The sequence below is a fragment of the Sarcophilus harrisii genome, chromosome 1 (assembly GCF_902635505.1).
Source record: "Sarcophilus harrisii chromosome 1, mSarHar1.11, whole genome shotgun sequence".
NCBI classification, from domain to species: Eukaryota; Metazoa; Chordata; class Mammalia; order Dasyuromorphia; family Dasyuridae; genus Sarcophilus; species Sarcophilus harrisii.
In genome coordinates, this window is record NC_045426.1 from 687,914,896 (window position 1) to 687,936,508 (window position 21,613).

The window sequence follows — 21,613 nt, forward strand, 5'->3', positions numbered from 1 at the left end:
TATGTTAGCTATGATGATTTGAGTTTTTTTGGTTAAGATTCTCAGAATTTCAGAGCTAGAATGAGTCTTCTGGATCAATTAGATAAAATTTCTCTAGATAAGAGATTTTTTTTTTAAAGGCCCATTTTGAAACATGTTGTTTTAACACTGAAACAAACTCCAAATAAAAATGATTTGGTCTCCATCTCAGTCTAAATATAATTCATATTGAAATAACCTTTCTAATGCAACTAGCTGAGGTCAATTAAGATGTTCAAAAGGTCAGAGTGTTGTGAAGACAAGATACTAATTTTAATATTTAAATGTCAACAGTCAGCTATATTATCTGGACTCTTCTCTTGCATCACTGGCACCTGAGCCTTCTGGGAGGCGATGCATTAACATTTGAGACAGGACAGAGCTTAATCACCATTTTAAATTAGAGTTAAGAGTAACTCTGCTGAGGTCATGAAGACACTTTCCCACATACCATTCACATGGAATGGCAAGGACCCAATGTTGGTGATTATAAGATAACCCTTTGTGTGTTATAGAAGCAATCTCTCACTTCAGAATTTTATCATATATAATCAATTCATTTCTGTGACACTTTTAATGTTTACAAAGCACTTTTTATGCATTATCTCATTAAATCTTCAAAACAAATCTGGTGAGGTAGTCTTGGTGTTATTTCCACTTACAGATTAGGAAACTAAGATTCCAAGGTAACATGCCTAATAAAAGTCAGGACCTGAATCCAGACCAGCATGACTGGAAGAATACTGTACTTTTTTTTTTTTTGCTGAGGCAATTGGGGTTAAGTGACTTCCCCAGGGTCACACAGCTAGAATTTGAACTCAGGTCTTCCTAACTTCAGGGCTGGTTCTCTATCTACTATGCCAACTAGCTGCCCCAATAATGTACTCTCTATACCACTTTATGTCTCTTAAAATATTGAGACATGAACAATGGAAACTGGGATGTACCTTGAAATAGGGATTATCTAAGGGCAGAGACTAGTGCATAATAGGCACTTAAAAAGGGTTAACAATACATTTTATTGTAGGAGATATTTAATAAAGCTTCAATGACCTAAATACATTAAAGTGTTAAGAATATGTGTGCACATGTATATAATGTAGTATCTACTGATCCTTTAACTCTACAAAGGTTTCTGGCGTCAGGAAGCCCTGTTCAAATCCAGCCAAAGACTGTGTGACCTTGGATGACTCACTTAACTTGTTTATCTTCATTTCTTTTTGTACGATGAAAATCACGACAGCATCTGCCTCCCAGGTTTGTTTCAAGGATTAAATGAGAGAATGATTGTAAAGTGCCTGGCACACAGTGCAGGGGCCACTGAAATGCTAACTATTATTATCTGATGTTCCAAAGAAGAGAATGTTTAACTGCAATTTACATTGCTTCTTAATAAGGAAGCAAAGATTTACATTACAGTTCAGATCATCAACTTCAGTCAAATGGGCTACTCAGAGAAGCAATACAGGCAGTGGGTGGGTTCTCCCTCCCTGGAAACCTTCAAGCTGGTGCCTGATGAACAAATGCTTGCCGGGGGAAGGAATTAGATGCTTTCCAATTCCAAAATTCCACCAATCGATCAATTAGCTTTCATTTCTAAATAGGTCTATCTGCTAATGAGCTGCAGAACCCTATGCCCTCCCCGCCCCCAAAAAGGCCTTCTGAAAGAGAGCATTAGAGATGTATTAATCTCTATGAAGAGACAAGTTAACAAAAATTTGTGGGGAAGACAAATCTCTAGTAATGTAATTCACTGGCAAAATTAAGACACCATTGTCTATGCCCATGGTCGTAGGGAGCTGACAGAATCATTTAAATGTCTGTTATTCTTAACTATCCAAAGCCTCAGACAAAAATTAAGGCCTCACCCTACAAAATGAAATCTGGCTTGGAGTGGACATACCTTTCCTCAGTCCAAATCATTCCTGAAGGCTTGTGGGGTTCAGTCAACAGAGGAAATCATTTCATGACAATGAAAAGCTAGAGATTTCCCACCAAACCAATCCGTGGGGTCTGCATAGAAGGAAGTCAGTGCTGTAGCTGAGGGAGCAAGCTGGCAATTGAAGAACAAATAGTGACAGAGGATGGGAAGACCACTCCGGAGGGACCTTGGGCAGCCCAAGCACTTGGAAGCTCTCAGAACATCCCTCCTACTCTCTAAAATGGAAATATTTGTAGTGTCATGTAGACCTGTTTGTAAACAACCATTAAGTCTTTAGGGCAACAAACAGAAAGACAGATGACCTTATCAGGACTGACCTGTCAAATCTTTAGGATATATTGATTTCTGATTTCAGAAGATCTGCATTCTCCTCATTGGGGTTTCTGAGGTAAGACGAATCTTTTGTCTATGAAACTATCCTGGGCCATAGTAGCTAAAAATATCTCCCCAACTCCTCCAAACTTGTGAGTTCTTAGCCTTTCCCAGCAATCTGATGTGCTCCACAGGATTTTTTGGTTTTATTTTTGTTTTTAGCAATACAGATTAGGGAGGAGGGAAGGGGACAAATAAACACATATATAATACCTACTATGTGCCAGGCACTGTGCTAAGTATTTTACAATTATGGTCTCATTGGGTCTTCACAACAACTCTGGGTATGAGGTGCCATTATTATCCACTTCTTATAGATGAGAAAATAGAGGCTAAGTGACTTGGCCAGGTGGCTAGGTGGTACAGGACAGAGCACTGGGCCTGGAGTCAGGAGGATCCTCTTCCTAAGTTCAAATCCTGCCTCAGACATTAAGTCATTTAACCCTGTGTGCCTGTTTTCTCATTTGTGAAATGAACTGGAGAAGGCAGTGGCAAACCAGGCAATGTCTTTACCAAGAAAACCTCAAATGGAGTCATAGAGAGTTGAACGTAATTAAACATGAATAACAAGACTTGCCCAAGTTACACAACTAGTGAACATTCAAAGAACGTTCAGAACGTTTGTTCATAACGAAATCTGATTTGAACTTGGGCCTTCCTAAGTCCAGCTTTAACACTCTATTCACTGAGCCACTAGCTGCTTCTGCACAGCACAATACCAACTTTACTATCATGACTGATGAGCATTTTGGGTGGAAACTGTATTCATCTATGAGATCTGTAGGCATCACCTGCCAAATGAGCTAAAAACTGAGTTATGCCAATGTGCAGTTTGGGCACATTTGAATTCAGGTAACAGTGGGAGGCAGGGAGAAGGGAGGAGGCATCAGCAATGCAAAGCAAAGGACTCTTAAAAAATGTACTTTAGAAGAAACATGTCCTAATATTTTTATGCTTAAAGTTCTTTTAAGATTCATGAAAAAAAAGTTAAAGTCCTTCTTATAATAGAAAAAAATGGAAGGTGCTTAAGAATTTCTCTACTTACCGAGCAAAGGTATTTTATTTTGCAGCAGCTCACAGTAACTCGTGGTGAGAATCCCCACAGGATTACTTGGGATGAACCGGCCTTCTTTTACTAAGCGTTCACACGTTCGCATTAAAGTCCCTGAGAACTGAGAAGGATCAACTCCATAGTCTCTCCAGCCTCCTACACCATCTGCTACCCCTAAAAGGGAAAAAAAAATTAGGAAAAAAGATGAATAACTCACATTTCAAAGCTTATTTCTATTCCATAGATGGGGAAACTGAGACCCAAAAGAGAACGATAGGTTCAAAGATACACAGTAATGTTAGAGATAGAAGCTGAACCTCCAAGTTCAGTCAACTTCTACAAATATAATCATAGATAGTATTTTTAAATATTACAATATAATATTATTATTATTTAGCTGTAGCAAGCTAAAGATGCATAACCAGTAGTACCACTGCTTATTCCTAAATCAATTTCTCCAAATATACAGATATGTTCCTAACAAGTAAAAGAACCTGGATGGAACTGTTTGCCTATTCTGATGATAAATTGGTCAAGAGAGTCAGATGTAAGAAATAGTAAACATTTATTAATTGCCTTACTATGTGCCAGGCACTATGCTAAGAAACAGAAAAAATAGCCCCATCTTTCAAGGGGCTAATAGGAAAGGGCCAGAAAAAAAAAAGCAAGATGGCTCTTGCCCACAAGGACTTAAGAGTCTAATAGGAAAAAAAGGCAAATGATGGTGTCCAAACAGGCTACATAATGGATAAACTGAAAAGAACTCCTAAAGACAAGGCAATAAAATTATAGCTAAACATTGAGGTGGATCAACAGGGACAAGGAAGTAACATATAATGAACAGGGTTTGGCGGGAGCCCCTCCTAGCACAACCAATCTCAAGCTCATTCTATGGCAAACTCACCTGTAGAATTTCACCCTTAGGGAATCTTAAACTTTGAAAATGTATAGCATCTCTGTCTATAGCAATCTATAGCATCCAAGATCTCTGTCTGTTCCATATCTCTCTCCTGAACTCCAGGGCTCTACTGTCAATTACCTGGCTAGTCATCTCCCCTTTAAAGTCTGCCATCAGTATCTCACACTCAGCATGCCCCAAACAGAAATTAGTTGTGTTCCTATTTACCCTCCTATTTCTAGCAAGAACAATCCCACACTCCCAGTGTTGCTTAGCTTTTAAATGTTGAGATTGCCTTGATGCTTTCCTCCATGCCATTGAGGCACCTGGCTCACACAGAGCTGCTCAGAGAGTCTTTGAAGGGTACCAATCTGGACCTACCACCACCTTGTGAAAAACTTTCAGGGCTCTCTCCTGTTTCCAAGGCCAGTCCTATCATGGTGTGGCTCCAGCATTTCCTTCTGGCCTCACTTCACATTCCTTCATTTCATACTATGTTCCAACCCAACAAAACTCTCCAATTCCAGTTCTTGGATTCATATATTTGTAGAAATTGTACTATTTTTTTTTTCAGCCCTTATTCCCCTTCATCTCTCTTTGACACTTCTCATCACCCTAATTCTCCTTTTCTTCTCTAGGTTTTGGGGATGCCCCTCTCTCCTCCTACCTGACAACATCTTCTCAAGTCTCTTTTGCCATATCTTCTATCTAGATCATACCTGATGACTTAGTATCCTGCAAGGGTCTATCCTGGGCCCTCAACTTCCTGAGTTATAGTATTTTACTTAATGATTTTATCAGCTACCAAGCATTCAATTATCTCTATGGTAATTATTCTCAAATTTATCCTTAACCTGTTTCTTCAACGTCATATAAAACATTTAAGATGTCCTCTTAAGCTCAACATGTCCAAAATGGAACTTATCTTTCCTCTCAAATCCTAGTGTTTTTCAAACCTAATAGCAAAATACTACTTTCCTCCCAGTCCTTCAGACTTGCAACATAGGTATCATTTTCAACCCCTTACTATTATCCCACCCCCCAAATATTTTACCTCTATGCCATTTATCTCTCCTTTTAAGGATACTGCTACCAGCCCCATGAAAGCCCTCATCTCTTCATGCTGGGATTATTGCAATAGTCTGCTGGTAGATCTTTCTATCTCAGAGAGTCTTTCTTCACCACATTCTAATCCTCCAATTTAGCCACTAAAGTGATTTTCCTAAAAAGCAGGTCTGACTGTGTCATTCAATCCTCCTTCTACTCCCATAAACTCCAGAGGCTCCCTATTCCCTCCAGAATCAAATATTAAAAACCCTCTAACATCCAAAGTCCTTTATAATCTGGTCCCACGTTTCCAGTCTTATACCTTCTACTCATCCTAGAGGACTCACTCTTTTACCTGGTGACACTAATCCCCTTGCTGTTTCTTCAATAAGACACTCTTGGCTTCTGACATTTTCTCTGGCCTTCCCCATGTCTGTAATGTTCTTCCATCCTCATCTCTATCTCCAGGGTTCCCTGGCTTCCTTCAAAACCTAACTAAGATTCCACCTCCCATAGGAAACCTTTCCCAATTCCTCTAATTCTACTGTTTTATTTCCTATTTCTCTGGTATCCGGGTTGTTTGTAAATAGTTGTCTCCATTCTGTCTCCCCCATTAGCTTGGTGTGGTCCTCATGAACAGAAGCCATTTTTTCCTTTCCTTTTTGTATTCTCAGTCCTTAGTACATTGTCTCGAATATAGAGGGAGCTTAGTACTTTTTTTTACTGATGGGCTGTCTTTATGCTTGACATATAATCCCTCTTCCTTATTTGCCTTCAAGATGGCCATATTCCAGGCCTTCCATAATCCCCTCAGGTGTTAATTTTCTTCTGCCTCAAATTACCTTCTAATTATATATTAGTCAACTTGTATATGTGAGCCCCACATCCTCTACCTTCTTTGCATTGGTAAAAACTATGAATGTGGAACAATACACACTTTTTAGTATGGTATATAATTTTCTGAATTAGTTTTTCTCTCCTTTTCACATTTTGTAAGTGAGAGGGAAAGGATAAGGATGAAGATATAGATGATGTAAAAAAACCAAAAACCTAAAGATAAAGATAGAAATGAATTATTTTTTAAAATGTAAGACCATCAAAGGGAAGGCCCATTTCTTTTTTGTCTTCAAACATACAGTGCCTTTCAGGTCTTTATCACAGAATTTTAAAGTGGCAAAGCTCTTCAGAGGCTGTGTAGTCCAAAGGACAACTGAGCAAGAATCCCCTGGACAAATATCCTAACTTGTACTAGAAGATCCACCCCCAACCCAGACTCTTATTGTTATGGGAATCAAGCACCTATGTATGAAGGGAGCTCATTTCATTTCTGGATACTTAATTGTTAGTAATTTGTCTTAAAACAAGGAAAATGCCTTTTTTCAAATTCTACCCTTTGTTTCAAGTTAAACTCTTTGGGGCTACTCTCCCAGACAGCTAATGTCTCACATACAATTACCCCAACCCAATGAAGTGTTCTCTTCTGCAGGCTAAACATCTGCTAACCAGCCTTATTTGTAATCTCACTTCTCTGAAAACTGGGACATCTGCCCTTCTATTGTCCGTCATCTTCCAAAGATCCCAGTCAGTGGGTTCGTGTGTACCTGCCCTTTCAGTACTTTTGGATGTAAATCATCTGAAACAGGGGACTTGAAGTCATCTGTGATGGGAGGGACTCTGGATCTCTTATTAGCTTAGGTAGGCCTTCCTTGTCAGTTCACTGGCAGGGAGAAAAATTAAGGAGTTTGGTTTTTTATGAGCATTTTGTCTATTCTGAGCTGTAGTTCTAGCCCTTCTTCTATCCTCTTTTTCACAAATATGATTTCAATATCATTCTTCACTCCATCCTTATTGTACTACAACACACTCTTGTATTCATCCTATTACCTGTCCTTGTTTACATTTTCTGTATAGTTATTTTGAAGTCTAAACTGGAGTTTTCGATGTATCCACATTAGTTTACATTTATCTCTATAGATGATAGCTTTCTTTGTTTCAATGGATTATTTCTCTTTTTGTCTTTAGGATATTAGTCTTATAAGATCTTCTGGTATGACTTTTCTTACATAATTTTAGTCCATGGAAGTGGACCTTTCCTTTGTCTGAACCCTTCAAAATCTGCTCTTCCAAAATCTAGGGTGGGCTTCTCTTCTCAGAGAGACAGACAGAGACAGACAAAGAGAATATACAGGTTCTTAAATTTTCTCTAGCAACCAAACAGGTTCTTTTTTTCCTCCTTTTAAAAATTATTTTATTTTTATTTTCCCAGTTACATGTAAAACAATTTTTTTACATTTGTTTTTAAAACTTTGAGTTCCAGTTTCTCTCCCTTCCTCCCCACCCCAATCCCCATTAAGAAGACACACAAGTTTTGCTAAATATTTCCATAAAAGTCACGTTGTGAAAGAAAACAGATCTCCCCACTACACATACACATCCACCCCCCCCACACTCCTCCACCCAAAAAACCCAAACCCCCTCAACAAAATAAAGTTTAAAAAAAAAAAAGTACATCTCACCCTATATTCAGACACAGTTCTTTTTCTGAGTATGTATAGTATTTTTCATAATTTTTAAGTCTTTCATAGTAGTCCTGGATCCTTGTATTGTTGAGTTAGCAAAGTCATTCACAGTTGATCATCCCCCAACATTGCTATTACTTTGTATTCTGTACATTTCACTTTGAGTTCATGGAGGATTTTCAGGGTTTTTCTGAGAATATTCTACTTATTTCCTACAGAATACTATTTCATCATTCCATAATTTTCCCATACCACAATTTATTCATTCATTCCCAAACTGACTGGCATCCCCTTACTTTCCACTTCTTTGCACCCTCAAAAGAGAGAAGAGAGCTGCTATATTTTTGTGCATTTAGGTCATTTTCCTTTTTTAAATCTCTTTTGGATTCATGCCTAACAGTGGTATTTTAAGGTCAAAGGACATGCATGATTTTATAGCTCTGTATAGTTCATATCTTTTGATCATTTATTAATAGGAGAATGGGGATTGACTTTTTTTTTTTTTTAATAAATTTGATTCAGTTCTCTATACATTTGAGAAATGGGGTCTTGTCAGAGAAACATGCTTCAAAACTGTTTTCCCAATTGCTACTACTAATTGTATTTCCTCCATTTATTCTATTCTCTTTCTCCTTTCACCCTTGCTCCCCCCACCTCAAGTGGTTTGCTATTGACCATCCCCTGCCCCAATATGCCCTCTCTTCTATCACCCTTCCCCTTTCTATTTCCCCTTCCCCTCTTACTTTCCTGCAGGTCAAACAGGTTCTTAATAAATGCTTGTTGAGCTATATTATAACAATCCAGATATTTTGGTGGCACTGTATTAACATAAATAAGGACATGGTGAACTGTACTAACTGCCACCTTTTCAAGCAGTGAAGTCAATTTTATGAACTCTTGTTGAGGTTTTCCTGTTTTGTTATAGTGAAAATACTTGTTTCCATCATAAGAGACATAATTTGAATACAGCAATTTGTGGTAAAACAGATTCTAAGCACAGGACTTGAGAATGCCATCTGAATCGCGGTTTTCAAATTGTTCATGGAAAAATTTTCTTCTTAATCAACTTCCAATCAAAGAGACACAATTACTTTTGCTATTAAATGCAAATTGGTTTCATCTCCAAATGTCCTTCACATAATAAAACATGTAAAACTGATATAAGACTCACAGGTGACCCTGACATGAACTATGTAATCTGACAGCAGGTTACAATCCTGACTTGATAAATTTAGCACATCAACATTAATCAGATTTCTCCCAGAATAGTGCACAACCTTTCAAGACACCTGTTTGCTTCTCTCTCTCTCTCTTTTCTGAATGCCAGAAACGTCCCATTAGCAGAATCTCTTTAAGGAGAAAAGAGGGGCAAAGCACATATTAACTAGATTAGCAAATGAAAAAAAAAATCGTGAAAATCCACATACTTTTTATTTCCTTGGGAAGGACAAGTTATATATAATATAAAGTCTTATCTTGAGGATTAGAGAGTCCAGATAAAACTAAGATCAATGGTATTAAATATATATTTGAAAGATGATGCCATTTTTACTAGCCATGATTGTTTCTTTGAGAAAATTGAAAGCATCCTGTATCAGTAACACAAAGCTTTAGAGCAAACTAGGACAGTTAAATTGGGTTTTATTTAGACCAGAATGGGAATGCCATTCAGAATACATTTCAATGTCAGGGAAAAAATGATTAAATACTCCTGGCAAAGCATGAAACTGACAATAAAGAATCTAGGTCTCCCAAAGAAAAAGTTGGTTTTCATAAATAAGGGCTAAACTTCTCCCATTTCCCCTTTCCCATTAGAACCTATGCAATGTCTACCACAAAACATGAGAGTTGGCAGTCAGGTTCCTTCTTACCATACCAACTCTTGAAGTTCTCTAAGTATTTAAAAGAAAATAGAGGACCACTACCAAGGTCCCCAACGGATCTTTCTGTCTGCATACCCAGTATCACCCTTATAGTAGTAATTGTACAAAGTTAAGTATATCTGTGCACTTGTCTTGTCCCAAGACTACTGTTAACTGCCTAAATGGATTTCCAACCTTCGACCTCTTCTCTTTCCAAATTAGTTCTTCATAAAGCAGCCAAATTGATTTTACTTTTAAAACTCTATATGACCATGTAACTCAAGAAACCAAAATGGCAACTTCTTTTGGCCTCTAATATAAAACACTAACACTTCAGGTTGACATTTAAAGGCTTGCATATATACCCCAGGGTTAGAATCAGTCTATTTGCTTGACTATTAACAGGTTATACCCCCACCCCTCCAATATAAGCTGTTTCTTAGTCATTCTTGGGGCCTAGCACAATGCTTTTCACACAGTGGGCACTTAATTCTTGTTGGAATGAAATGGACTAGATTGTACATTCTTTGAGGAACAATGTCCTGCTCATTGTTTTCATCCTTCCCCACCATGGACTAAAGGCCCAATGTGACAGTGTCAAGTTCATGAGAAGACATGCAGTTGAATCCTGCCTTTTTATATAATTTGGGCCAAGTCACAAACTCGAGGCAATAGTTTCCTCTTTTATAAAGTTAAGTTGGTTGAACGATACAAATTATAAACCCCTTTTGTGCTAAATTACAGCAGCTCAGGAACTAGAGCACAGAAGAAAATCAAGCATCAAAACCTCAGTCCTCTGTTTGTTTGCTGAAAGAGGTCTGACGTTCATTCCAAATGGGAAGGGATGCCCTGCTGGGTAACAGACGACAGGGGAATTCATGTTCAAAGGCTCCAGCACTACCAGCCCAGAGTAAACATTAAGTTCATGCACCTAAAGTCATTCAGATAACTAAATGCACACATGGCAGTAAAACTTGGAAAATTAGGAGGGGTCCTATTAACTGTAGCTTCCATTTTGGCTCAGATACTTACCAGGTTTGCTCCTTCTTTAACAAAAATGTAACACAATAAAAAATAAACCAATATCTATTTTGTTCTTTTAAATGTCTCTTTTTTGTGTGTTTAAAAAAAAATCATAGTTCTGGTTAAAAGTATAATCTCAAGCCAACTGGGCTTTAATTCACCATAATTTTTCACCCTTTAAAGAACTGTTTTTTTCATAGTGATAAAAATTTTCTGCCAAATGACTGGTGAAGTCCATCTCATTCATGGAATTCATGCATCCAATTGTAATCTTAGCTATGAAATCCTTAACCTGAAACATTCATGACATGTTACAATGGCAGCAGAAGTTTTATCTTTCTCCTTTCACATTAGTTTTCATTTTTATTTTACAAAGTCCCTCCTACCATTCAGCCCTGTCCCTCATTAAGAAGGCAAGCAATACATATAATTACAATACCCATTATACATGTAAAAAATCATACAAAACATATTTTCACATTAGCCACACGTTGGGGGAAAAAAAACAAACCTTCAATTCTCTCTCTGGAGGTAAACAGAATTTCTCATCATGACGTCTTTGGAATTGTCATAAATTATTATGTTGATCATAGTAGCTAAGTTTTTCATAGTTGATTAGTGTAATAACAGTGCTACTATTTGTGTACAATTTCTGATTCACTTTACTTCATATCATTTTATATAATAAGTAGTTCCTAGATCTTTTGAAACCATCCCCTTGGTCATTTCTTATAGTACAATGATATTCTATCACAATCAAAAACATCTTTTTTGGCCATTCCCCACTTAATAAACATGATGGGCATTCCTTCAGTTTCCAATTCTTTACTATCACAAAAAGAGCTGCTCTAAATATGGATCCTCTGAATTAAAAAAAAATATATTTAGGATACAGAACTAGAAGTGATTTTTCTGGGCCAAAGGGTATGCAGTTTTACAGCCCCTCGTGTGTAGTTCCAAATTTGTCCCCCAGAATAGTTAAACCACTTCACAACTCTACCAAGTTAGTATCCCTGCTTTCTAACATTTCCTCCAGTATTTTGTCATTTTCTTTTTCTGGCATGCTACCCAATCGGATAGGTGTAGAGTGGTATTTCATAGTTGTTTTAATTTGTATTTCTCTACTCAACAGCGATTTATAGCATTTTTATATGGCTGATAGCTTTGGCTTCTTCTTTTGACTACTACCTGTCTACACCCTTCAATTGGAGGATGGCTCTTATGTTTACAAATTTATCTCAATTCTATTTTTGAGAAATGAGAGCTTTATCGGAGACATTTGCTATAAAAATCTTCCCCCGCCCCCGTTTTCTGTTTTCCTTTTAATTTTGATTGCATTTTCACATTCATTTCTGATCCAGAATTTCAGTATCACAGCAAAAACATTGTTCAGTCAATACCTTTGGTGCTAATAAGAATACAGCACTGGCAGCCTAAAAGTTGTTTATAATAAAAACAAATTCTCCCCAGGAATGGTACATAATTTCTCATGCTCAAGTTTTCCATAAACCCATGTCAGTTTAAAGAAACAGAATCCAATAATCTTAAGTCTCCATTAATAACCTCCCTCACCAATCTTTAGTTGAAGGTTTTTCATTAAGACCTCAAATCTAATCATTCATATACTGAAACAATAATCCCACACTTGAAATAACAGTAAACTGATGGTAAGGCAAGATAGAAACATTCCATTTTTATTTAATATTATTATTTCAATTGGGATATTAGTTTTATGAGATCAACATTGGGACTTGTCAACTATATTCTGAAGCCCTTCTATGACCTGATTCACAATACTTTACTCTGAGTCCAGTGTTTGTGGAAAATATGGCAACTCAAAAAGCCAAGTTCAAGGGAACTCTTAAAAGTTCTTAACATATCTTATAGTACTGTTCAAAAAGAACAATTTCTTTTCACAACCAATTTTTAAGCCAAAGGACAAAATTTCATTTCCAAAATATATTTATATGTATATTTATGGGAAGGCTTTGCTCCTGACAAATTTCATAAAATTTGTATTCTTAATTCTAGAATTACTGGACTTAAAGAAAAAAAAATTCAGCTTCTGCAGCTGTTAATAGTTAATGAAATGCTAATTTGTTTTTAAAGCTTCTGGGCAAAATGTAGTATAATTGCTTCTAGAGAAAGAGACTCGAGTTGAAATTAATTCAAAACAAAACTTGATTACATGTTAAAATGCCTTCCAATTATACATCATACAAGCCCACCTACATAAGTAAAGGTTTATTTCAAACTTCAGCCAAATAGAAGGACTCGAGAACTAGCAATAGCTTCAACTTCCCATCCTATTATTGCCAGATTCCTAAGGAAGGATAACACATAATACTGATTTTAAAAATCCAACTCATCTTCATATTGATGTAAGAACAAAGCATATTCTGCTTTTTATATACATTTAAAATAAAACCTCAGAGTTTCAGTCATACTTACTCAATACATGTTTATTCCTAACCATCTACCACCTGAAAGCACTTCACAGTTTTTCCAGAAGTTGACTTTCTCATCAGATTACATGGTATAGGGGCAGCTAAGTGGTACAGTGGATAGAGCACCAACCCTGAAGTCAGGAGGATCTGAGTTCAAATCCAGTCCCAGACACTTCATTCTTCCTAGCTGTGTGACCCTAGGTAAGTCATTTAACCCTAAATACCTCAGAGCAAACAAACAAAAGAATACATGGTATAAAAACAAAATTTTAAGAGGAAAAATTGGGTAAACCAAAACAATTAGTCTGCTAAGAATTTGGCTGGTTCATAATGCTAGAAAAGTTCCAAGTGACTTAAGTGGTATAAGAAGGAAGGATTCTACATGGTTTTACATATTGGACTGAATTGAAACAGCAAGTGTTTCCCTGGCAAGGGAACAAATTAGGCAATACCCTCAGATCCCTAGGATTCCCTTTAAAGATTTTTAATATTTACATAGGCCACAGCTATCTGCTTAGTGGAGATCATGACATCAAAGTCACAGAATACCTGACATCAGAAGAACTCATTCCCTAAATGCTAAAAATATACTAATATTCCTTTATAAGATTTAATAAGATTAAAATGAGAGAAAGGACAGGAAATGCCATACCTACAAGTAATTACACGAAAGAGAATAAAAGATAAAAAGTAGTACTTTGGCTAACAATCCAGTTTTCCTGCAGTGAAATACAGAGATTATAATCTTGCCGCTTTAAAAAAAAAAAAAAAAAAAAGCAAGAGAAGTAGTTATTCCCTGGGCAAAAACTTTCCCCACAGTGCCAACCTACAGGTAAACTACTCTGGGCATTAATCACAGGCTAGCACACTGTTTCTAATCCCTCTGCATCTACGTCAGGAACACAGGGAAGTCTCTAAGTTGGGCATAGCTGAAGAGCTAGAGCAGTGAACTTGTGAGACTTTAGAGAAAAGTTGCATTAAAAAAAGGATTTTTTTCTTGCTTTGCCTTTGTAGACTCTAAACCTAACAGTAAAAAAGGATTTTTTTTTGGTTTGTCTTTGTAGATCCTAAACCTAACAGTGTCTTCCACAGAGAGGCCCTGATGAAATTTTGCTAGATTGAACTGACCCAATGGAGAAGAAGTCCAACCAAGCCACTTAGGTTTTCTCAATGAAGCCTATTGGCAAATTGTAATTCTACTAAACAAATAATTTGAAGTGTCAAAAGTAAAAGAAAGGATGAATTTAAAGATTCTAAACAGAGTCAAATTTATTCTTTCAGCCAAAATCAATTATTCATTGCAAGTTCCCTGCTTTAAATATACCCTAATAATTCAAATCCTTAAAGAACTAGAAAATTAGTGTGTATATATATGTATGTATATAGATGGAGCTTTCCTATTAAAATTAAATTTTATGGATAGCAAATTAGCCTTAAAGTCAGGAAGGTCAGAGTTCAAATCAGGTCTCAGACTCTATGACTCTGGGAAAGGCATTTAATCTTTCTGTGCCTCAGTTTCCTCATCAGAAAATAAGCCTACCTCATAAAGTGGCTGTGAGGACAGAGTGATATCTATAAAATGTACACAACACTCTGCAGAATTTAAAAGGCTCCTAGCCATCACTAATCTTCCATTCCTAATACTTCTGGCTACTTTGAGCTGAGTTCAAGTGCTTCCTCTGAGACTCAGTAGCAATGTGTCTATCTCTCAGGAGTTCAGGCCAACTTTAAAGAACTGCCTTACACTGAGGAAGTTATAGGTCAGATAGACTTTTTTTCCTCCAGAATGTTCTTGTTACAGACAAATGTACAATTATATCTACTTACAAATAAGTATTCAGACCAAAGAAATTCCAAGGTTTTTTTTTTTTTTTTTTTTTTTTTTTCTCTGAGGCAGTTGGGATTAAGTGACTTGCCCAGGGTCACCCAGCTCTTAGAAAGTGTTGTGTTTGAGGCCAGATTTGAACTCGGATCCTCCTGACTTCAGGGCTGCTGCTCTATCCACTATGTCACATAGCTGACATCTAGCTGCCCCCTCCAATTTAGATATTAAACAGAAACTAGTATTATTACCTGAAAATAATGAAAGTATACTGAATTAAAGAATTTCAAATATTTACACACAGTGAGATTCTGACTATTCAAGAAGAATGTGAAACAAAAAACATTAAAAGCATTATTTTGTGATTAATTCAAGAAAAAAGAGGTTTTACAAAACAAATTTGATTATTTAGTAGGTCAAAGGATTTAGAAATAGAAGGGATCTTAAGATATCACTTAAAGATGATGGGGATGAAATGGAGTAGTAGAGAGGTTGCCCAGGTTAGATTCTAAGCAGCAAGGTTTAGATCTTTAGAATCTCAATTCTGTCCTCATTCTATCAAACCATCACTATCAAAGTTCAAGGAGCAACTATAGTCATCAATATTATTTTCCCAACAAATTCTACAGTTTTAGTAATTACATAATCAGAACACTAAAAAACAAACAAAAAACAAAACTAAACTAAAAGATTAAAAAAAAAATCCTTTATTTCTGAAATACAAACCTCTTTTACTTAATTTAAGACTCCTATTACGGTTATAAGAGCTTACCAGATCTTCTCCCCAACCCCCCAAATCTAGTGGCAGCTAAGTAATGTATTGGATGTTACTACTTGGCCTGGAGTTAGGAACACCTAATTTCAAAATTGACCTCAGAAACTGTAGGATCCTGAACAAAAGCATTTACCTCTGGTTTCCCTCAGTTTTCTCACCTGAAAATGGGAGAACATCCATTTCCAAGGGTTATTGCGAGGATCATATAAGATAGTATTTGTGATTAGTACAGTGCCTGGTACATAATAAGTACTATATAAATGCTAGCTATTATTATTATTATTAAGCCTTAATTTAAGAGAAGTTTCAAATTTATCCACTTGACTACTTTTACTTAGTGAAAAGGATCCACAGCTATATTTTGTGAAAGTCCAATCTTTCCTAGATGATAATATAGAGCAGGGGTCCTCAAACTAAGCCGTGAGCCAGATGCAGCAGCTGAGGACGTTTATCCCCCTCACCCAGGGCTATGAAGTTTCTTTATTTAAAGGCCCACAAAACAAAGTTTTTGTTTTTACTATAGTCCGGCCCTCTAACAGTCTGAGGGACAGTGAACTGGACCCCTATTTAAAATTTTTGAGGACCCCGATATAGACATAGGTGAAAAGACCAGTTCCTGCTACTTCCCTCTTTTTTATTCATGAGTAAAATGTTGTATTTTTCCATATGTAACACTAAAAAGTCAAGCCAACCTTTCAATGTTGATACCCATACCTTCATTAAAAATGAAGGTAGATATATTGGGTTTAAGGGTTCCACAATAATGCAAAATTGAATGAAATTTGTGGGAGAGCAAAGCATCCCCAAACACCTTGTTACTGAAGACCAATGACACAAGACCAAAACACAAACTAAAGTTAGTGGTTCAGTATGTGTGAAAGGGACAGACTATTGCCCAAGCCATCAGAGTTCCTCCATTTTCAATAGTAGAATACAACTGAGATAATCATGTTTATTAAACTTCCTCATTTCCCAGAAGCATTGAGTCATTATAACTAACCAACCTGCAAAGATGACCTAGTAAGGAAACAAGTTTTGTTTGCTTCAATACTGCTAACGCTTTTACACTGCCTTAAATCAGAGTCACAAAGGGACTCTGAGATGTCAAGACAAAGCTGAAGAATCACAACAGCTGCAATCAAAAAGTGAAAGAACTACCTTTTCTCTTCAAAACTGTCCAATGCCTGAGAAGGCACCTGTCCTCCCACTTGGGAGGCCAACCCATCTTTCTCAGTAAGCCAAGGCTGGCCTAGTTGTGCATAGAAAATCTGGGGCTTTCTCAGCCACTGGCCAGGGATGGCCAAGCTTGTCGTTTAGTCCCATGTTATCAGGTGCAGACTTAGCTATGTTGAGGGAAATTTAAAAGAAAATCCTCCTAAGTGAGAGAAGACCTTAGGCTCTCAGCTTTATGTGACTGCCTTAGTCCCAGCAGCTTCCCTTTTACCCACCTGCAGGGCAAGAGGCAGGGAAAGCCTGCCTAGACAAGCTATTTTGCCCCTTATCTAATTAATTAATATCTTTGACCAAGTAAAAAACAAAAATAAATTTATTGAACTTAAACTATTTCATCTACTGATTAGCCTCACTGAAGAAGTAGACCTGCATGTAGATGAAGGCAGATTTGGTAATCCTAGGCTAGGTTTTTGGAAACCATTAAAAGCAAACCAATTTTCCATCAAACATTCATGTGTGTTAATGGTGCACACAAAGGCACCCAAAACACAGCCTTCTGGTATATTTATTTCACAAATGGCTATTATTATTAGTCTAATGTTTCACACTATTTTCCAGAAAAGTATCAATCCCCAGAATTAATTTCAAAACACAGATCCCTTTTTGGGATAGTATTATTTTTCCCCAGTTACATGTAAAACAATTTTTAATATTTAAAAAAAAAAAACTTTGAGTTCCAAATTCTCTCCTTTCTTCCCTCCCTGCCCCCCACACCCTCATTGAGAAGGCACATGTGAAATTATGCAAAACATTTCCATAAAAGTTATACTGAAAAAGAAAACATCTCCCCCCAAAAACAACCCTCAAGAAAAAAAAAAGTAAAAAAAAAAGTATGCTTTAATCTATATGCAGACAATCACTTGTCAGAGAACAGTTAGCATTTTTCATTTTAAGTTGGACAATATTAAAATAATTATTTTAAACAAGACACCATGTAAAGCTTAAAGCTTTCCTACAGTACACTGAACGTGTATAAAATGATCCAAATGATCCAATCCAATTAACTTGAACTTGACAAAGTTTTATTTGTTACATTAAAAGGCAAATTTTTTTGGCCTAATACTATTGCTTCTTGAGTCACACAGGGGAGCAAACTCCATGTAGACATTTTTACAACTATGGAAGGTAAGTCTTTCTGATATTTCATAAAACTATACTAAAGTTCAGATGATATAAAAAGCCAGGTAAGACCTGCAGTGACCTTTTGCTACAAATCAAACTTTGGGTGGATACTTTTACAATCCTGGCTATTATGATACCTTTACTATCCTAGTTATTATAGTTCTAATCATTAAATAAAGATCAGTTACTTTACAGCAAGATTCATCTCAGTTCTGTAAATAGCCACTGTCCGAGGACCTTTGTACTAGTTTACAGATTAACTACATGAAAGAGGCTGGTAATCAGTGAAAGAAAACTAAGACCTCTGATGAACAAAAAATACAAAGTGCCTCTAAAATTAAAATGCAAAATCTGGGGAAAGTAAAATGTTCCTCACTGTAAAAAAAAAAAAAAGAAAAATCCAAATTAAACAATATAAAAACTATATTCTGTATGAGGAAAATATAAATTCATTTTTTGTAAAAAATCAAGATTTTAATGCCAGTAGTATAATCTCAAGAAGTCATAGCACAATTGAGAGAATTCAGAAAAATTCATCCCACAATGACTAGTCAGCTATAATGCTTTGTAAGCCAGAGAATACTATATTCTCTACTGAACCACAGATGTGACACTTCCTTGATCATTCATTCTGGTTTCGAGTACTTGTTTTTTTTCTTAACCTCATCTAATGAAATGAGGAACTGACATTCCAAACTTAGTACTTTTAAGGAGTGATTGGGAAAAAAAAAAAAACAATAACCAAGGAAGGGATTATAGAATACAAGACCAAAATATACACATTCTGATGAGTATCAGCCTATTCAAAGTACAAGTCACATACTTATTTCCTGTAACAGGCCTGCCCAAATTCTCAAAACATTTTACAAATTCTTCTTCTAATTGTAACAGACAGGGGATGTTGTGGCCAAATCTCTGAACCTCTTGGTCCTTAATGGCCAATCTCTCTCAAAGCCTAGCTGACACTCCTCCTTGGCTCCACCCCTTTATGGCTGGTAGCACCAGAAGCCTTCTCCCTGAGGCTTCCAAACCTGAACTTTATTGCCCTGACTGTACATCACTGCTCCCCTCGGATACGTCACAGTGAGAATTGCTTTAAATTATGGATTGCCCTGGGAAGGACAGTGAGGGACCGTTCAAATTGTCAAGTTGAGTGATTCACGTCGGGATGTTGCTAATGCTCCCCAAAAGTTGGAAACTCCCTATTAAAATCTAAACACAACTAAATGGCTAGAGAGCCCATGGAGACCTTCCCCATCACCTTCACAAATCATTTATTCCCCTCCTCTGAACATTCCCTCCTCCCTCTTGCAGACAGCACATTGGGAATGTTGGAATTTTTACAAAGAATGACCTTAAGATCTCTAGTACTTACTTTATAACATCTTCAACAACAACAAACTTTTGCCATGAATGTCAATCTGATTCTCAGACACAGGCACAAGTGAGCAAGGGTTGGTAAGGTAGGTGGTCCAGCTGGATAGTATCATTTAAAAAATTGTCTTTAAGGAGGAGATGCCTATAAAAATAATGAGATTGAACTGGTATAAAATAAACTAGTTCTAAAGACAAGCCATTTTAAAATAACCTATGAAATGTTACTAAATACAATGTGTCAAATGTTACAAGAAATATAAAGAGGAATAAGACAAGGTTCCTGAGCTTCTGGAACTTATTGGGGGGTAGGGGGAAGAAGAGGAGAATGATTTAGAGAATGCCCAGGGCAAGATATACAAAATAGCCATAAGGCAAAATATCTATTGATCAAGCTTTATTAAGTGTCTATTATATATGCTGGGCACCGTGCTAAGGTCTGGGGATACAAAAAGAGGCAAAAGATCGTCCCTGCCCTCAAGAAACTTACACTCTAATGGGGGAGACAATATGCAAACATACATACACAAAATGAGTATATACAGGATAAAGACTAAATAACTAAAGAGGAAAAAGCACTGAAATTAAGAGGAGTTGTTAGGAAAAGCTTCCTGTAGAAAGTAGAATTTTAGCTTCGACTTGAAGTCAGGAAGGCCAGCTAGTCCAGATGAGGAAGGAAAGACAACCAGAGAAAATGCCCAGAGCTGAGAGATGGAGAGTGGTATTTGTGGAACAGGCAGCAGATGGATGTGACTGGATCAAAAAGACTGCAAGGTCCCAGAAACCTGGGAGGGCAGGAGAAAGCAGGGATGTGAGGGTCTATGAATGTTTTGAATTCGCTCCTGGAGGTAACGGAGCTGAGCTGGGACTTTTTCAACAAATCCTTCTCAGCTTGGGGTGGAAGGGACAATGGTAACTAACAACAAAGCAAAGGTAGAGCTTTCTCATTTTGCTTCTGTTTTCTGTCAGGGAAAATTATCTTTGGTCTGGAAAGACCAGGACTAGAATGGCCAAGAGGAAACAGACACTCAGATACTTACCTAGCTAAGTGAGGAGATGCAAGGAAAGCCCCTAGCAGCCCTCAATGAATTCAAATCATCTGGTCCAGGAGAATTACATCCTGGGGTAGCTGAAGGGTGGAGCATTATCAAGGACATCTGAAAGACTGGAGAGACAAAGTAAGGTGCTGCACAAGTGCAGGGCAAAATGACAAAAGTCTTGATTTTCAGATAAGGAAAGAGAACAGAGTCTGCAAACTATAGAGGCCACTGAGCTTGACTCTGATTCCTGCAGAATTCTGGAAAAGGTCATAAAGAACATTAAGTGAACATCTAGAAAAGGAAATGGAGATGACAAAAAGGCAGTACCAAAAGCAGACTCAGAAGAACTAATATGACTTCCTTTGTAGACAGGGTTACTAAATTAGGAGATCAGGGCTTCCAGAGACACAGTTGACCTAGATTTTAGTCAAGTGTTTGACTAATACTATTCTTTTGAAAAAGATGAGGCCACATGGACTAAATGATAATATAGTTAAATGGATTCAGAATTGACTAAATAGCCCAAACTCAAAGACTCTTCAGTAAGGATTCAAAGATTTACTTGCAAATAGGTCTCCAGTGGAGTGCTCCAGGGATCTGTGCTTCACCTCGTGCTGTTTTAACATTTTTATTCATGATTTAAGTTAGACACAATCATCAAATCTGAAGATGTCTTATAATTAGGAGGGGTAGTTAATGAACTAAATCACAGAGTCAGGATCTTGAAAGCTCTTGACAGGCTAGAGCTGAATTGAATAAGATGAGATTCAGTAGACAAGGATGAATGTAAAAATCTAAACTTGGGTTAAAACAATTTAACTTCAGAAGTAACAGCTGAGAGGTACAGTTAGAACACAGTCTGAAAAAGTTTCAGGGGATTTCAAGTTCCCTAGGTGTTTATTAGTTTAGATTTAGAGGAAAGTACCTTAGAAATCAGCTACTTTAACTTCCATATTTCATACATGAGGAAGTTGAGGCTCAGTGAGTCAGAGAGATTAAGTCACAGAGGTAAAAATCCTAAGTGACAAAACCCAGACATGAACTCAGGTGCTCTGGCCACAAACTTAG

General features: G+C 36.9%; 1 protein-coding gene across 1 annotated transcript in view; it reads right to left on the reverse strand.

Moving 5' to 3' along the window:
• The window catches only part of PPTC7 (protein phosphatase targeting COQ7), a 37,833-nt gene that overhangs the window by 12,312 nt on the left and 3,908 nt on the right, over positions 1-21,613 (reverse strand). Inside the window, exon 2 of the mRNA XM_031948569.1 lies at positions 3,378-3,557. Coding sequence (XP_031804429.1) covers positions 3,378-3,557 — 180 coding nt within the window. The remainder of the gene's footprint in view (positions 1-3,377; positions 3,558-21,613) is intronic.